Genomic DNA, 15,757 nt, shown 5'->3' on the forward strand with positions numbered 1-15,757 from the left:
CCCGCCGGTTCGGTTGCCGGGAGGCGGCGAACTCCCGGTGCCAGCCCCCCCGCCGCAGCCGGGCTTGCGCAGGGAGCGCGTCGCGGCTCATCTGACCGCGCCGGCGGGGCCCGAGCCAGGCGGCGGGCGCGGGGGGGTCCCGCCTTGCCCCGGTCCCGCCCGGTCCGGCCGCGCTGCGGGTTGATCATTAACCCAGCAGCGGCGGCAGAGCGGCCGCGACAGGGCCCGGCTCCCCGCCGCCAGCCCCGGCGCCTCCGCAGGTAAGAGCCGGGGCCGCTGGTTTCGGGGCGCGGGGAGACTGGGGCAGGGGGTGCCGGAGCCCGTCCCTCGGGGCGCGGGGTGGGAGCTGCGGGCGCTATCAGCGTACCGGGGCCCTGCGGCCACCGCGCCCCTTCCCTGCGGGTCCCCGGAGCCACCGAGCAGCAGTGACATGTCAAAGGCAGGCAGCTGCCTGGGCGGAGAGCTGGGGAGGGAAACCTGCTCCTCCTCCCTCCGCCTGGTCCAACGCTGCGCAGAAGAAAAATGCTCCTTATTCGTTTCGCAGTGTTCTGTTGTTCCTCTGATGTTTCAGGCCAGGGGGGTAAGGGGAGAGAAAGAGGTTTCCCCAGCTTGGGGACAACCCCCTAAAGCAGCAGCGTGCTCTGGGGGATGCTGGTGCAGGGACCAGTGACGCCCCAGTGCCTGCATGCTGCCGGGCATCTTCTTCAGGGGTGTCTCAGATCAGGGCTTTCCACCTGCCTCCATTGCAGCCCTTCCTCTGAGCAAGGATTTGCTGTCACCCCCAGGCAGAGGGCATTGGGCTTGTCCAACAGTCCTTGATGGGTATTCCTCTGCCTGGACACCTCAGAAGCACCCAAAAGAGCACGGGAAAGCGTCTCCCACTCCCCATGCCCCATAGCAGCCAATGCCATGCCACAGGCAGGGGTGGCAGCCAAATCCACAGAGGGCAGGGATGACAGCTGGCAGGGCGCTGTGCCCCTGAAGGCGGGCAGAGGTCCCATACCTCGTCACAGGCACTGGCTTGCTGTGCCAAGCCCAGCTCTCCTCCAGCGCAGCAGTGCGTGTGTGCCAGGAGGGCACATTCACCCTGCCCAGTGCTCGCTTGATAGCTGGACCCTTCCCCAGCGGAGGCTCAGGCTGTCCTGCCGGCCCCTCTGCTCCCACTGCAGGTGCCCGGGGCTGCAGGCTGTGAAGCAGGAACCTGGTGTGTCCCGGTCTGGCTGCGGGTTGGCACTGGCTGGGCAGGCAGCGGAGGGCAGAGGCAGAGCCGGCCTCCGTGTGCCGCTGCTTCTGCCATCTCGCCTTTATCCTGCCAACCCACCTTGGCCCTGCCTTCGCTCTGCACTCCTCCACAGCCTCCATGGGCAGGCGGCCTGGCAGCATCCATCCCTCCCTGCCCCCGGCCGGGGTCTAGATCCAGCCAAGCTGCATGCTGCGCTGGTGTGGGCTGTGCCATGTCTGTCTCTCAAGGCCTCCTGCCTGGGATCGAGCGCTATCTGTGATGCTCTGGGAGCTGCTCCATCCTCCTCACTATCGGTTACAGCAGAGGATGTTCCCTGAGACGGAAATGGCCTGAACCAGCTCTAATTTTTCACGCTCTCTGCAGGCAGAGAGGAGAGGGGAGCGGGCTGTGCTGGGCAGGGCACAGGCGTTGCGCACCAGGGATTGGGAGTGCCCCTGGCAGAGGTGCCCGCAGCTTCTTCTCCCATCCCCATCACTGTTAAACCATCTCTCCCTGCCACAGAAACGTCTTTTGTTCAAGCACTGCAAAAACAGTCTTTGTACTTTGAATAGGACTGTTGAAGGCAAGGCAAGGCAAGGCAAGACAAGGCAAGGCAAGGTGCCAGGCGTGGGCAGCCATGGCACGGAGGGAGCAGCTTGCCCCAGGAGCAAGGAGTGGAAGCAGAGATTGCAAACGCCACTGTGCCCCAGGGAGAGGTCCTGCGCAGTCCCAGCCTGGGGTGAATGCTGCCAGGCCCCTGCCTGCAATGGGGCTCCCCTTGCCTGCACCCTGGCCCTGCACGTGGTTGCTGGACCTTGGGCATGTGTGCATGGCAAGTCCCTGCCTGCCGCACGTGGGTGCTTGCCCTCTGCAGCCAGCCTGCTCCTGGCCTGCAGCACTTCATGGTTTTGTGGTTTTGCAGTGTCATCCATGACCTGCTTGTAAACGCATACGGATGGCTTGAGTGTTCCCAGGGATGGGCTGTGGGGTGCCCCCAGCACACGGGAGGGAGCACAGGCACGCAGCTGGGTTGGGCACTGGAGCACCGGTCCTGGGGCTGCTCTTGTGCCCCTAACCCCCTGCCACCTCCTGCAGAGCATCCTGCCACGATGGCAAGTGACCCCGGGGCAGAGCCCGATGCTGAGGATGCAGCTGAGGCTGAAGAGGGTGTCTATGAGGAGGTGATGCCCTGCGATAGGATGGAGCTGAGCCAGCGGCTGGCTGTGGAGGAGCTCATCACCACCGAGGCCAGCTATGTCCACAACATCCAGCTCTGCGTGTCGGACATCCGAGCACACCTCCAGAAGAAGCAGGTGAGGCAGGATACATCCCCACCCCCCAGGGGCTGGGGACTGTAACATGAACATATTGAGAGCTGCAAGATGCCCAAATCACTGCAGGGAGGTCACCACATGCTCACCTTCTACCTTCCTGGTCTCCCTCAATCAGCCAAGGTCTTGGGTTGGGTGGACATTGGGTCAGACCCAGTACAGCCATCCTATGGTTTTAACCCTGCATCTGTAACATGAAAAGGCCTCATTGCCCGACTCATGAGCACATGCAGGTCTCAGCGTCGCCAATGCCTCCTGAAACAGAGCATTGCTCCAGCTCCTTGGGTGTCATGTTGTGCAGCTGGAAGTACATCAGTGCTCAGGAGGGCGAGTGTCTCCAGAACACATGGTCCATCTCTGATGTATTTAGCTTACCTTGGGGCATCTTTGTTCCCTTCAGCTGCCTGATCTTGACCTGGAAGGACTCTTCTCTAACACTGATGACATCCTGCACATGTCCAGACGGTTTCTGAAGGGTCTTGAGGACACGACCGCGGCCACCCATGAGCACGAGCAGCTGTTCTGCATCAGTAAGTGGTGCAGCACCGAGAGCTGACCTGTGCTGTTTGGCACTGCTCTGCCAGCTTCACCCTCCCAGCAGGCTGGGGAGAAATCTCTGCTTTTCCCTGAGGCCGCGGGAAAGGACCATCCTTTCCCACCTTGCTCTTCATCCCCAGGCACGCTGTTCCAGGAGTTCAAGGAGGAGATGGAGACCACCTACAAGATCTATTGTGCCAGCTACGAGCATGCCCTCCTGCTGGTGGAGAGCTACCGCAAGGACCCCAGGCTGCAGGAGGAGATCCTGGACACCCTGAATGCAACAGTGTAGGTACCTGCTGCTGAGGCCACCGCTTCCCTCTCCCTGTTTTACCTGCTGGCTTTGCCCTCCTTCTGTCTGGACAAGCTGCTGCCATGGGCACATGCCACCAGGCTGAGTGTAATTTCATGGCCATTGCCTTTTTGGCACTGCCTGGTATAATCCCTGTCAGCCTGTCCTGCAACCTTGGAGCCATTTGTCAGGTTGGTGGGCTTTTATGGTGGACCCCAAAACAAGGGATGGGGCATCACCCAGATCTCCTGCCTGCTCCACAGCCCAAGAGGCTGTGCCCACAGAGGGCACATGTCCCCCAGCTTGACCAGAGGGACAGGCTGCCCCTGGGGTACCTGCCAAACCCCTCCTGAACTATCAGAGGGTTCTAACAAATACCAGCAGAGTAAGAGATAGGAAAAGCAGGAGTGGCCGCAGAGGAGCTGCTGGGATCTGCTGCTCTGTTTCAGGGCACAGGTGATACAACTCCCAAATGAGCGATGCCTTGCGTGCAAGTAGAAGGCTCGTCCTGCCTGCAGCCTGCCTGCACTTTACCCACACCCTCCCTCCCCATTGCCTCTGGAGCGAGCGCCCATCCCGTGCCTCCCAGCTAGACAAGCACAGCACTGTTCAGGGAGGCAGAGCACTGCCCGGGGCTGGCACTGATGGCATCCTCTGCCAGCAGCTGGTGAGGAGCAGGGTTCACAGCCAGAACCCCCCCGGCTGCTGGACACAGCTTGCCTGTGGGTCCAAGGCAGCAAAGCTCCCCTGCAGCTGGAGAAGTGCTGCTTTCCCCCTAGAATGCTCGCAGAGAAGCTGGGGGAGCAGCAGGGCAGGGGGAAAGCCCTCGATGCCAACCTTGAGCAATCAATCCCCTCTCCATCAGGCCTCACACGGGTGCGTCGGACCTCAGCTTCTTCCTGGTGATGCCGGTGCAGAGGGTCACCAAATACCCGCTGCTGCTGGGGAAGATCCTGGAGAACACCCCCCCCGACAGCAGCGTGTACTCAGCGCTGGAGGCAGCCGTCCGTGCCATGGCCCAGGTCAACGCCAACATCAATGAGTACAAACGGCGCAAGGAAGTAGGTGAGTGGCCGAGGGCATGGTGCAGGCAGAGGACACAGTGTCTGGGCAGCCCCAGCCCAATCCCAGTTGTCTCCCCTTGGGGTTGCACCAATTTCCACTTGAATCAATTCAGATCTCTCCTGCTCTCCAGCCATCCTGCCTGTGGAGCCTAGTGCAGGCAGCTCCTGGCATGGTGCAGGCAGCGGCCAGCACCACTCTGGTCCTACAGATGCCACGCTGGGCAAGACCTGAAAGCTGCAGGAGCAGGGTGGCGTGGAGGGGTGGGCACAAAACCAGTGTGTCTGCATTGCTGGAGATGGGAACAAGGAGGAACAGTCCTGCCCTTGGGATAGAAGAAATCAGGCTCCCCACAAACAGCAGCTTATTCTTCTTTTTGGTTTTCCTTGTACTTTCCCTGGGGGCTTCCTTTCTTTGATGTGGGTTGTGCTTATCCCATTGATCACGACTTGTCAGCTCGGGGCCTCTGTGCCCACTCAGGCTGCTGAAGGATGCTGCCCTGAAGTTTCCTCTTCTGATCTTTTCTTCTCTCACCTCGTGTGCCCCGGCCCGAGGCAGCAACCAAATACAACAAGGCCGAGCACCTGTCGCTGCGGGACCGCTTCGCGCGCCTCAACACGCACTCCATCGCCAAGAAGACCACGCGGCTGAGCCGGCTCTTCATGCACGAGGCCGGCATCGTGGCCAAGGTGGGCAGCCCTGCACCCACAGACCTGCTGCCTCTCCTCGGGTCGCTTGTGGGTCTTTCCAAGGTGCCTCTCCAGTGGGATGAGAGAGTGAAGCCGGGTGGGGTGGCCGATGCTGACACCCAGTGGCCCGTGCTGTTATGGGAGCCACAGTCGCATTTCGGAGCAGCCTAAGGGTGCTCCCAACCCCTCATCCCAAGCAGGGTAGGAGGGATGCAGGTACACACCTTGCTCCCTGCTTCAGAGCACTGCAGGGAAGCACTTTGGGATTTTTGGGCACCCCAGAAAAAGGAAAGACACCCCAGTGTTCTCCAGCAAGACCACACCAGAAGCCCTATTTCTACCGGCATCCTAGATCTCAGCCTTTTTCAGATTCCTGGAGCCTCTCAGGGTCTCCCCTGCTTGTCCCCAGCACTGTGAGCTTCAGGCAAGATGCTATTTATGTTGGCATCCAGGGAGTGGCATCTGCTCTGCCAAGGCATCGCCTGGCCTGCCCATGCTGGTGCTAAGCTTGTCCCTTGTCTTGCAGACTCAGGACAAGGAGTATGACGACCTGGAAGAGAAGTTCCAGTGCGTGGTGTCCACCGTGGCTACACTGAAGGAGAACGTGGCATCCTACCTGGGCCATTTAGAGGTAAACACTTGACCACTTGCAGGGGCTTGGCCCCTTTCAGGCCTCAGGTCCTGTTTCTTGGGGTTGCAGAATACTTTCAAGCCCTGGGGGGGCTTGAAATAGCAGTTGGGGATGTTCAGGGATTTGCATCTCTCAGCTGGAGGGTACTGCTGTGCTGGGGACTTACACAACACCCAAGGATTGCTCAGGTCCAGGGGAGCTTAAAACAAAGTTGAGGCTTCATCAATGCAGTCTGAGCTGGGTGTCATTTGAGGATCACCTGTCCTTAAACTGATCATTATTTCAACATGTTAAATAGCTGAAGAGGCCAAGTGTTGTTCAGCCTGGAAATTGCTGTGTTAATAACAGGTATAAGGCAGAAATGTCCACAGATCAGGCCTGATGACAGACTTCCCCTCTGAGATCAACTGGGTCAGTAGCAGGAAAGGCAGGAAGGAGGCTGCTGCCCAGGGTTAACATTAGATCAAAGCCTCTCAAAGCAGAGGTCACCCCCCAGACCATCCCTAGCTGCTTTCCTTTCCCTCCAGCCTCATTCTCCTTGCAGAGGTGGGGAGAAGGTTTTGTTTGCAAATATAAGAAGCTCCAGCGCTGCTGGAGCACCAAACCCAAACGCCAAAGCACCAGGTGACATCAAGCTGGGGCAGGCTGCCTGGGGCAATAGGGCAGCCTTGGTCACCTTGTTGGGGTAGGAGTACTTGAGCAAGTACTGAGCAGTGCATGGTGCATGACCCATGCTTCAGGATAGAGGTTTGTTAACACCTGAGCGAGCTCCCTCTTTTGCAAACAGGAGTAGACCAGTGCATCAGTCCCACTGGGCTGCAGAACACCCAGACTGGGGCATTGGCATATCTTGGGGAATACAGGGACAGGTTACAGATGGGTTAGTCAGTGGTGGGCAGCTTCTGCAGGTCAGCTCTGATGGCTTCCTCCCTTTCAGGCGTTCCTGTTGCCTACCCCTCACCAGCACGAGCTGCAGATCAGCGAGGGACCTGCCCAGCAGTACCGCCGCTTTGCCGAACACCTCCACTGCACTGTTTTCCCAGAGTTTGTGAGTGCTCCTTCTGCCAAGCTCTGCTCTCATACCTCTGCCAGGGCACAGCAGGTAGGGCAGCCGAGAGCTGAGGGGGATCCCAGAGCAGGCAGTGTCCTCACCAACAGGCACAGTCCCCTGGGGCCTGAACATTGCAGGCAGAGCCAGGCAACAGGGTCTGTCAGCAGCCCCAGACACATGAAGTGAGGAACCAGCTCCAGCATCCATCCAGGAAAGAGGAGGCAGAGCCAGAGACATGGCTACAACACAGCTTTTAAAGTCCATCCAGGGCTGGAGGCAAACTGCAATATCTAGCTGATGGGTTCATCCAGGAGTTGAGCCAACAGCAGGGATCCAAGGTCTACCCAGGAGACAGAAACAAGCACACCAAAAGCAGTAACAGAGAGAAGCAGAAGGCCCTTAAATGAGTTGTGAGCAGGGTGGAGGCCCCAGGTGAGGCTGGTTTGGGCTATTAAAGGCTGTTTGTGCCTTCAGGGCCCTGACATGTTCACAGCTAGCTATGCAGGTAGGGCTGCCGTGGAGGACAGGGTGGTGGGAAAGCCAGGAGTACTATTTATTTGACACACATAAGGCATTTGCTGCTAAACCCAAGCCCAGCCTACCCATGCTTTGTGGGTATCATGCTTACCTTTGGGAGCCCAAGACTCCCATCTGTCTCCTCCTACCACCCCTGCCTGCTTGTCCAGGACTCCCTGTAGGGTGGTATCTGCCCCCTGAATGCCTCTGGGGAGGATTTCCAAGCAGTGAGGAGTGTGGCAGGGCAGCTTGAGCCCCACATCTGGGTGCCAGCCTCCCCATGGAGTGCCAGCACCGGGAGGAAGGGTAGCTGTGCGGGATAACCACACAGACCCTGCGATAAGGGCCTCTGTCAAACCAGGCCATTACAACCTGCATGGGACTGTCACTGCAGCACCCCTTGGGACTTTGTGCATGAGGGTCCTACCCAATCATTTGCATGGAGCATACGTTTGGAATCATGGCATGTGTAACTGCTCTCTGTCAGGGTTTGGTTGGCATCCTGTGTATCTGCAGGGAGGATGCCCCAGATGCTCCCAACTCCACACAAGCCCTTCAGCAGGCCCCCAGGTCTTTTCTCCTCTATGAAACAGTGCCCCATGCAGACAGCCAGCCCTGTTTGGGGGCTGACGTGGAGATGTGTGTTCTTTCACCCCACAGAAGCAGCGTCTGGACAAGCTGGTGTGCCAGCCCCTGTGCAGCCTCTCGGACATGCTGGTGGGGCCGCAGCAGCTGGTGAAGAAGCGCCTGGACAAGCTGCTGGACTACGAGGAAATCCAGGAGCGGAAGAGCGAGATGGGCAGCGTGACGTACGACGAGGAGGCCGCCATGAACACCTACCTCGCCATCAACGCCCTGCTTGTGGCTGAGCTCCCGCGGTTCAACCAGGCTGCCCTGCAGCTCCTGGGGCAGATTCTGCGCTCCTTCAGTGCCCTGCAGTGGGACTTGGCTGCCGAGGTCCTGCACCAGGCAGAAAAGGAGCTGGAGCAGGTGAGAGTGACCCCTCGGTGTGTGTGCCCAAACTGGCACATGTGCTGAGCCAGACCTGCTGCTTCAGGCTTGGGACATCACTGGGACATCAGGGCACTGATTTGCTGTAGCCTAAGCCCGCCCATGCAGACACACAGGTTCCTGTCTAGCATTTGTAAGCGATCTCTCCTCCCCTTTGGCTGGGGAAAGCCAAATTTTCTCTTCTTCACTGCCAGGAACCATCCTGCTTTCTCTTTGAGGACACCGCTGTTAATTTATTGATGTGCTGCCTGAGAGATCAGTGTTAACTCTGAGCTCCTGAGAGCTCTGTGCCGGGAAGGCGAGGAGGAGGAAGATAGCTCCTGGCCTGAGAAACGAGCATCCCTTCCCCTGGGAGATGTCTCCCAGGACTTCCCACTGCACAGTAGTCTCTGAGCCTGACATTTGCAATTGTGGTGGGTCAGGCCAGTCCACAGCCCTGGGGTAGAGCATGGCCCTGGCCTGACCCATGACCAAGACAAGAACAAGATGCAGCCACATGGAGGCAGCTTTCATACATACCTGGTTGTGAGGGTGGATTCCCCTTGCTCAGTCTGGGATGCTCGTGCTGCAGACATCTACCCTGGAGCTACATCTACCCATCTCTATTTATAGTCAGGCAAGACAGGCAGTGGCCTCAGGGCAGGACAGCAGGACCCAAGGACTGCTCTGGTGAGCTGAGTCCATCCCAAGAGCCCTATGTGTGACGGCCCTGCCGAGGGAAGGTGGCTCAAAGCTACAGAGGAGCAGCTTTGATCCTAGATGCAAGATGCATCTGTAGTGGCCAGGTCTGTTCTCTTGCTTTCTCACCCCTTTTCTTCTTGCTTTGTCTCTTTCGACCCTTCCAGCAGCTCTTGCCCTGCCGGGGCCCTCTCTGATCTCGGTCTGTCTCCACAGATGCCGCATGGCCGCATGCCTCTGCCCAGTTTCTGGAAGATGGTGGAGGACACCCTGCAGCAGTCTGGAGCTCAGCTCCATGCTTTCCAACAGACGTTTGAGACGGTCACACCGAGCCCTGTGACGCAGGTAGGAGCTGGGAAAGGGATGGCTCAGGCCGCACGGATAAAGAGCAGGGGCTGTAGCTTCCCAGTGCGGAACATCTGGGTCAGAAAGTGACATGATGGGGTCTCCCCAACCACAGTATTTCTCCCAAGCCCCTGACAGCAGCTGGCTGGGAATAACCATGGATGAAACAGTCTCAGCTCTTCTAGTTTTAGACATTCATTTCCAAACCATGTAGCAGAGCTTCATGTGAAGGAGTTTCCCTTTTAACCTCCCAACCTGTGATGCTGCAGAAAGCAGAGCATGTGTACACATGCCTGTCTCATCAAGTGCTCCTGTGTCTCTTGCTCCCCACCAGCCTCTGAACCCTGCTGAGGAGCGGAAGGTCCTTTCCCTTGTGAGCAAGCACGGCCCAGACAAACTTTACCAAGTGACGAGCAACATCAGTGGCAGCAGAGACTTGGACCTGACCTTGCAAAGAGGACAGATTGTAGCTCTGCTGCAGAGTGTGGACACTAAGGGGAACACGAACAGATGGCTGGTGGATGCTGGAGGTACTGTGAGCGCTACGGGGAGCCTCTCCCCGCCTCGGCACCAGGGTCAGAAACCAAACCCAAACCACTTCTTCATCTTGGGTGAAACAGTGGGCCATTTCCTCCTGGGTCTTCCCCTTCAGGGCTTGCTCAGCCCCAAACCACCTCTGCTTTGCCAGCTATGTCCGTAGCCATTAGCAGTGAAGTTCAGGTTTCCCCATTCATTCCCCAGGGGAGCACTCGTGAAGTGTTGTGGCTGGGAAAGGAGAACTGAGAGTCCCATGCACACAGAAACACCTTGAAATCCCTTTCGGGGGGGGGTTTGCTGCTGGATATCCCCTGGCAATGGACCAATTTGAACAGGGCAGCTGTGCCATGCCAGGCAACAGCCAAATTGTCATTCCTCTCTCCTCTAACCAGTCCTACATGTACCAGCAGCGAGGTCCCATGACCTGTGTGTGTGCGTGTCCTCCAGGTCCCCGAGGGTTTGTGCCTGCTGGAAAACTCCAGCCCTATTGCCCGGCACAAAGCCAGCAGCCTGGGATGCAGATGCTGACCCTGGAGAGCGGCACAGAGAGAAGGAGACATTCGTATGCATCACCTGCAGCTCCCAGGCCCCAGGTGCCCACCTTCACCCCAACCTACCAGGTAAGAGTGCAGACCATTCCTAGCAACCCCACCAGCTCCATGCTAGTCCCTGTGTGTGCAGGGGGTGGGTGGGAAGGTGGACCTGGTTCTCTGGCACATACATGGTCATACATGTGCAGTTATGTTCCAAGCAGGGGAGGGTCACACTGTGTGCCCTGTGAGGCTGGTGTCTGCCTTGCTGGGACCTGGGGATGGACAGAGCTGTGCTTGGTGTGGTTCCCAGTGTCCCTCCATCTATGGCACTGCTGCGCTGCCCTCTCAGGAGTGGCCTCCTGCCCTGCCCTGTCTGTCCTTTTCCCCTTTCATGTCCAGCAAGGGCTTCCTCCCTCCTTCCCCTGCCTTTCGCAGGTGGTCGCTGGCTTCTCCTTCGCAGCCAGGAGCCCGCAGGAGGTGACTCTCCAGGCAGGGCAGCCCGTGGTGGTGCTAGAGCCGCACGACAAGAAGGGGAACAAGGAGTGGAGCCTGGTGGAGGTGAATGGCCAGCGGGGCTACGTGCCCTCCAGCTACCTGGTGACCGTCCCTGTGCAGGAGCCCACAGGCTGGAGCTTGCCCGTGTGAGCACCCGAGGGCACGGGCTTCACTGGATGAGAGCAGTCTGCTTGGCACCCATCGAGGGAGACGCTGGAGGGGGGCAGTCCCGGGCTGGGAAGATGATGGGAAAGGGCTGGCAGAATAGGGCCCGGGGGGCACGGGTGTGAGGGATGGTGGTTGGGAGGCACTTTTTGATGGGTAGGCGTGAGGGTGCCGTGTCCCATGTGTGTTTGCACATAGGAAAGCAGCACGAGGGAGCGAGGGCAGGTGGCTGGTGTTTTCCAGGGGTTTGCTGAAATCCATGTCAGTAACAAGTGTCCCTTGCGGCGATGTCCGTACTGCCCACAGTTAGATCAGGACGGAGCTGCAGAGAGGTCTTCAGCCCAGTGGGGAGCAACTGGGGCTCTTGGAAAGGGGCTCTCAGGGCAGTGCTGGTGTGAGCGCAGAGACTGAGGTGGAGCAGCCCTGGAGACATGGCTCCTGCTCCTCACCAGGCTCTACGCCTGCCTGGGTGCCCACCCCGATGTGCCACTGTGGTCCTTTGTCAGCACAGGCTTCACGCCCTGCTGTAAAGGGCACAGCAATGCCCGCCTGTGCCCAACCGCACTGCCAGTGGTGGGAAGGTGCCAGGCTGGGTCCCCCCAAGCCCTCCTGGCCACCAAGCATCACTCCCGGCCTTGGTTTCCCACCGCAGTGGGGCCCCACTTGGAGCACTGTGTACAGTTCTCGTGTCCCCAACATAAGAAGGACATGGAGCTGTTGGAGCGAGTCCGGAGGATGCCATGAGGACGATCAGGGGCTGGAGCACCTCCCGTATAAAGGCAAGCTAAAAAAACAGGCGCTGTTCAGCCTGGAGAAGAGAAGCTGTGTGGACATCTCAGAGCAGCTTCCAGTGTCTGAGGGGGCTACAAGGATGCCAGGGAGCGACTCTTCATCAGGGACTGTAGTGATAGGACAAGGGGTGATGGGTTCAAACTTAAACAGGGGAGATTTAGGATAGATATAAGGAAGAAATTCTTCCCTGTGAGGGTGGTGAGGCGCTGGCACAGGGTGCCCAGAGAAGCTGTGGCTGCCCCATCCCCAGCACTGTTCATGGCCAGGTTGGACACAGGGGCTAGGAGCAACCTGCTCTAGTGGAAGGTGTCCCTGCCTGTGGCGACGGTTGGAACTGGATGATCTTAAGGTTCTTTCCAACCCAAACCATTCTGTGATGCTTGCGACCCATTCGAGAGGCGCTTCGAGCTGTGGTGATGAGAAGCGCTCCGTGCACCCCGGATGCTGTTTGGTGGCCGATGCGCTGACATTACACCACCTTACACCGCGCTCTGCCGCACCGTGCTGCGGGCTCGGGTTAGGGACCTGCCGTGTGGCTGCGCGGCCGCGAGGTGGCAGCACCGCCCGCCGGGCGCAGCAGGGACCGCGGTTTGCGGGGCTCCGGCTGCGGGGTTTGTCCGCTGCGGGGAGGACTGACGCACAGCACCGCTCCTGCGGCTCCCGGGCCGCCCCGCGCACAGACGGTGTGACACGCTCGCTGTCTGGAAGCATGGGCCCTGTGGGAGAGGTTTTTGAGAGAACCAACTTGTGTTGTCAGTTCCTGACCTAAGGCTCGGTCCGGGGATGAAGACAGCACTGGCTCCCACACTGAGGCGTCCCAGCTCTGTGCCTCCGTTTCCCCATAGCTTGCTCTGGTGCTGTGCTGTTACACGATGCTGATGGTGCTCAGGGCAGGGAGCTATGTCCACGGTAGTGCTGACATGGTGTCAGAGGGGAATTTGGGAGCTCCCGCTTGCAGCCCTGCAGCCAGGGTGCCATGCTGCCCACCCCTCATCCCCGCAGGCAGTGGGGCAAGGGGGCACAGCTGGTGCAGCACCTTGGCATCATCCCGCTGCCCTTGGGCACCTATTGCTTCCCACATCAAAGGTGCCACGGCCTGGCTGGCGGGCGCTGGCACGCCGGCTCCCGAGCCCTTCCCACAGGGAAGCAGCACACCCGCTGCCCAGGGGCTCCCCACAGGCCTACTCTGGCAGCAGCGTGGCTGTGCTCTGCGGGCTCGGCAGAGGGGCAGAGCTCCGTGTCCTTGCCCAAGCTTGCACTGTGTGGGGAGGGATGGGGTGGGTGCCAGGCAGGTGGGGACAAGCCCCAGATGCTGCTCTGCTCTCGCTGTGTACCCCACACGTGGGTCCAGGTGCCTGCTTTGGGCAGAGCTGCCTGCGGGGCTCACCCTCCTTTGTACCTGCTGAGTCCTGGGGCTTTATCTGCTGGGGGTTTGGTACCTCCGCCAGGGTGGTAGCAAGGCCCAAGCAAATGCTGACCCATGGGAAACCTGTGAGGGGACGGCAGTGCTGGAGCAGGGACATTGCCTGGGGATACTCCCAGCCTGGACGGGCTCCTCGGGACAGGACAGCAGGCTGTGGGGACGAGGGCCGCTGCTTAGGGGCTGTGTTTCTGAGGCTCACACCTCCAGCTCGCTGCTGATGGCTCCTGCAGACTTTTCCGTTCCTAATCAACTCACACCAGGTCGGATTTCCCTCCGAGTCACCTTCCTGCCTGCGCAGTGGGGCGCAGGCGCGATCAGTCCTGTGCCAGCGCAGGAGGCAGCGGCTGGAGCAGGTCCTGCTCTGCAGCCACGGGTGCCAAGGACCTTTCGGAGGGTGGAAGGTGACGGCGGGACAAGGAGAGCTGAGAAACTGCTGCTGCCTGAGCCCTGATCCGCCTGCTGGAAGAAGACCCGGGGCGGGCAGGACTTGATAGGCGACTTATAAAACCAGTTGGTTGTTCTCTATCCCACTCATCAGGACTCTGGATTTCATGTGTTCTGAAACAACAGCTCCCCTTTCCCTCCCTCCAGCCATGGACAGTGCTGCCTGCGTGGCCAGAAGGAGGTCCTTGCCCTGCCTGCAGCAGGCACGATGGGTACAGCCTGTTGTGAGATGTCCCAGATCCCCACTGCCTCTCCTGGGTCCCCGCTCTACCTGTCCAATGTCCATCTACCAGCGCTTGCCAGGGCTGACAGGCATGAAGGGCAAGGTGGAAACAGCCCCTGCTCTGCAGGAGGTGGCAGCACACCCTGGACACGCTGCTTGTGTCAGGCGCCGGCTGCCTGCCCAGATAACGTGGTTGTGATCCAAGGTGGGTGCAGCCAAGGTGCCAAGAGGCTCTGTCATATCGTGCTGAGCCAGCCAGCACCAGCACCCTGCCCAGGCGTGGTGGCACCGGTGTCCTGCCTACCCCAAGGTCCCAGAGGTGGCTGGAGCTCGCTGTGGACGTCCCCATCAGGAAGAGGGAAATGAGCTCATGTGGCTCCTTTAGTCTCTGGACCCGAAGGGGTGAGCTGGGCTCTGCCGTACCCGCCAGTCCTGCTGCTGACCTCGATGGCCGTGGGACCTTCCCCATGGGGTCAGTCCTCAGGACATGGCCTAGTGCTTGGCTGCAGGACTTGGAATGCCGACATTCCTCACTTCTCAGTGATTTCACCCAATCTCATTGCACCCGCTGCTGCCCCACGCCTGGAAGTGCCGCCTTACCAGAGCGTACGTGGCTCTTCCAGCCTAAACACGAGGGGGATAAAGGGCACAAGTGTGCCTTTAAATAGCCGGTGAGGACAGGCTCTCCCTGGAGGAATGCTCTGGCTGGCCTGGTGGAACATGCTTGTGGCCGGGGGCATGGGGGGACAGCCGGACAGGGACGGCTTCTCGCCAGGAGGTCAGGTCAAGGTTAGGCATCGGGTGCCACTGTGCCGTGGCTTGGCACCACGGGAGCAGAGCCATGCAGGGGGTGGGAAATACATCCCATGCCGAGGGCATGCCATGCCCGGGGCTGATCCCTAAGGTGGCAGCGGAGCCGGGAGCAGCTGCCTGCAACCTGCCCGCTGACCCGCACAGGGTCTGGCACCGGCGCAGCCTGGCTGCAGGAGCAGTGTGCCAGCAGCTCGGGCTGTCCGGGAGCGGCTGCTGCACTCCTGTCCCGGCTGATTCATGTCCTGGACATGCAGGCACTTGGATAGCATCCACCTGCGGGGTGTGATAGAGCACGGCCGTGTCCCTGCGGTGCAGGGCGCCAGCCCGGCTGTGTGCCGGAGAGCAGGATGGTGGCAGCTCACACTTGGATCTTCCCTACTGGGAATGCTGGTCTCTGGGGACATGGCATCTGCCATGGGCAGGGTGTGGAGCTCCAAAGCACATCTCCAGATGGAGGCACCTGGACTGCAGGAGGATGGATGCATGCCCTGATGTCAATGTGCCCACCAGCTCTGCTGGGGCACCCAGGTCTGAGAGGAGGGTGGCTCTCCAGGGAAGCCCCACACGCAGGCTCATGCACTCACCGAGCGGTGCCAGAAGGGAATAGGGATGCAGCAGGGATGCAGTGGGCAGGGAAGAAAGGGAGTGGGGGGAACCCAGCAGGAGCTGAAGGGCACAGGCAGCCGAGCAGAGCCATGCTTGCAGGCAGGGTGCTCCAGTTCGCCACATCTGTTCCCAAGCACCCATCTGTGAGTGGGAACAGCGTGGCCTATGAGAAGCAGCCCCTGGCAGCCCATGCCTGCCCTGCTCACTGTGCTGCCAGCCGTGATCAGCGTGGTGCTGCACAGCCTGCGGAAGGGCTGAGCCCCACCGAGAGCGGCCGTGGGGCTGCGGAGCAGGCGCATCAGTGTGAGCAGCAGTGCTCGCTCCAGGCTTGCGCAGCCGGCACCTGAATTGTCTAATAAAG

General features: G+C 59.8%; 1 protein-coding gene across 1 annotated transcript; it reads left to right on the forward strand.

Moving 5' to 3' along the window:
* ARHGEF37 (Rho guanine nucleotide exchange factor 37) lies at nt 1-15,757 on the forward strand. The gene is made up of 13 exons (XM_030504882.1): nt 1-260; nt 2,318-2,535; nt 2,954-3,083; nt 3,231-3,378; nt 4,248-4,447; nt 5,003-5,133; nt 5,660-5,764; nt 6,702-6,812; nt 7,992-8,321; nt 9,237-9,365; nt 9,700-9,895; nt 10,350-10,522; nt 10,871-15,757. Exons 2-13 carry the CDS (start codon nt 2,332-2,334, stop codon nt 11,078-11,080), a joined length of 2,067 nt encoding a protein of 688 aa, XP_030360742.1. The 5' UTR covers nt 1-260; nt 2,318-2,331; the 3' UTR covers nt 11,081-15,757.

This window comes from Strigops habroptila, chromosome 12 (assembly GCF_004027225.2).
Source record: "Strigops habroptila isolate Jane chromosome 12, bStrHab1.2.pri, whole genome shotgun sequence".
NCBI lineage: Eukaryota > Metazoa > Chordata > Aves > Psittaciformes > Psittacidae > Strigops > Strigops habroptila.

What these genes read in the sequence shown, in the direction of transcription:
- ARHGEF37 (XM_030504882.1), top strand. Translation starts at nt 2,332, where the DNA reads ATGGCAAGTGACCCCGGGGCAGAGCCCGATGCTGAGGATGCAGCTGAG. An exon ending in GCACTGTTTTCCCAGAGTTT is followed by an intron (nt 6,813 to 7,991) that starts GTGAGTGCTCCT and finishes TTCACCCCACAG; the next exon opens with AAGCAGCGTCTGGACAAGCT. An exon ending in CCTTCACCCCAACCTACCAG is followed by an intron (nt 10,523 to 10,870) that starts GTAAGAGTGCAG and finishes TGCCTTTCGCAG; the next exon opens with GTGGTCGCTGGCTTCTCCTT.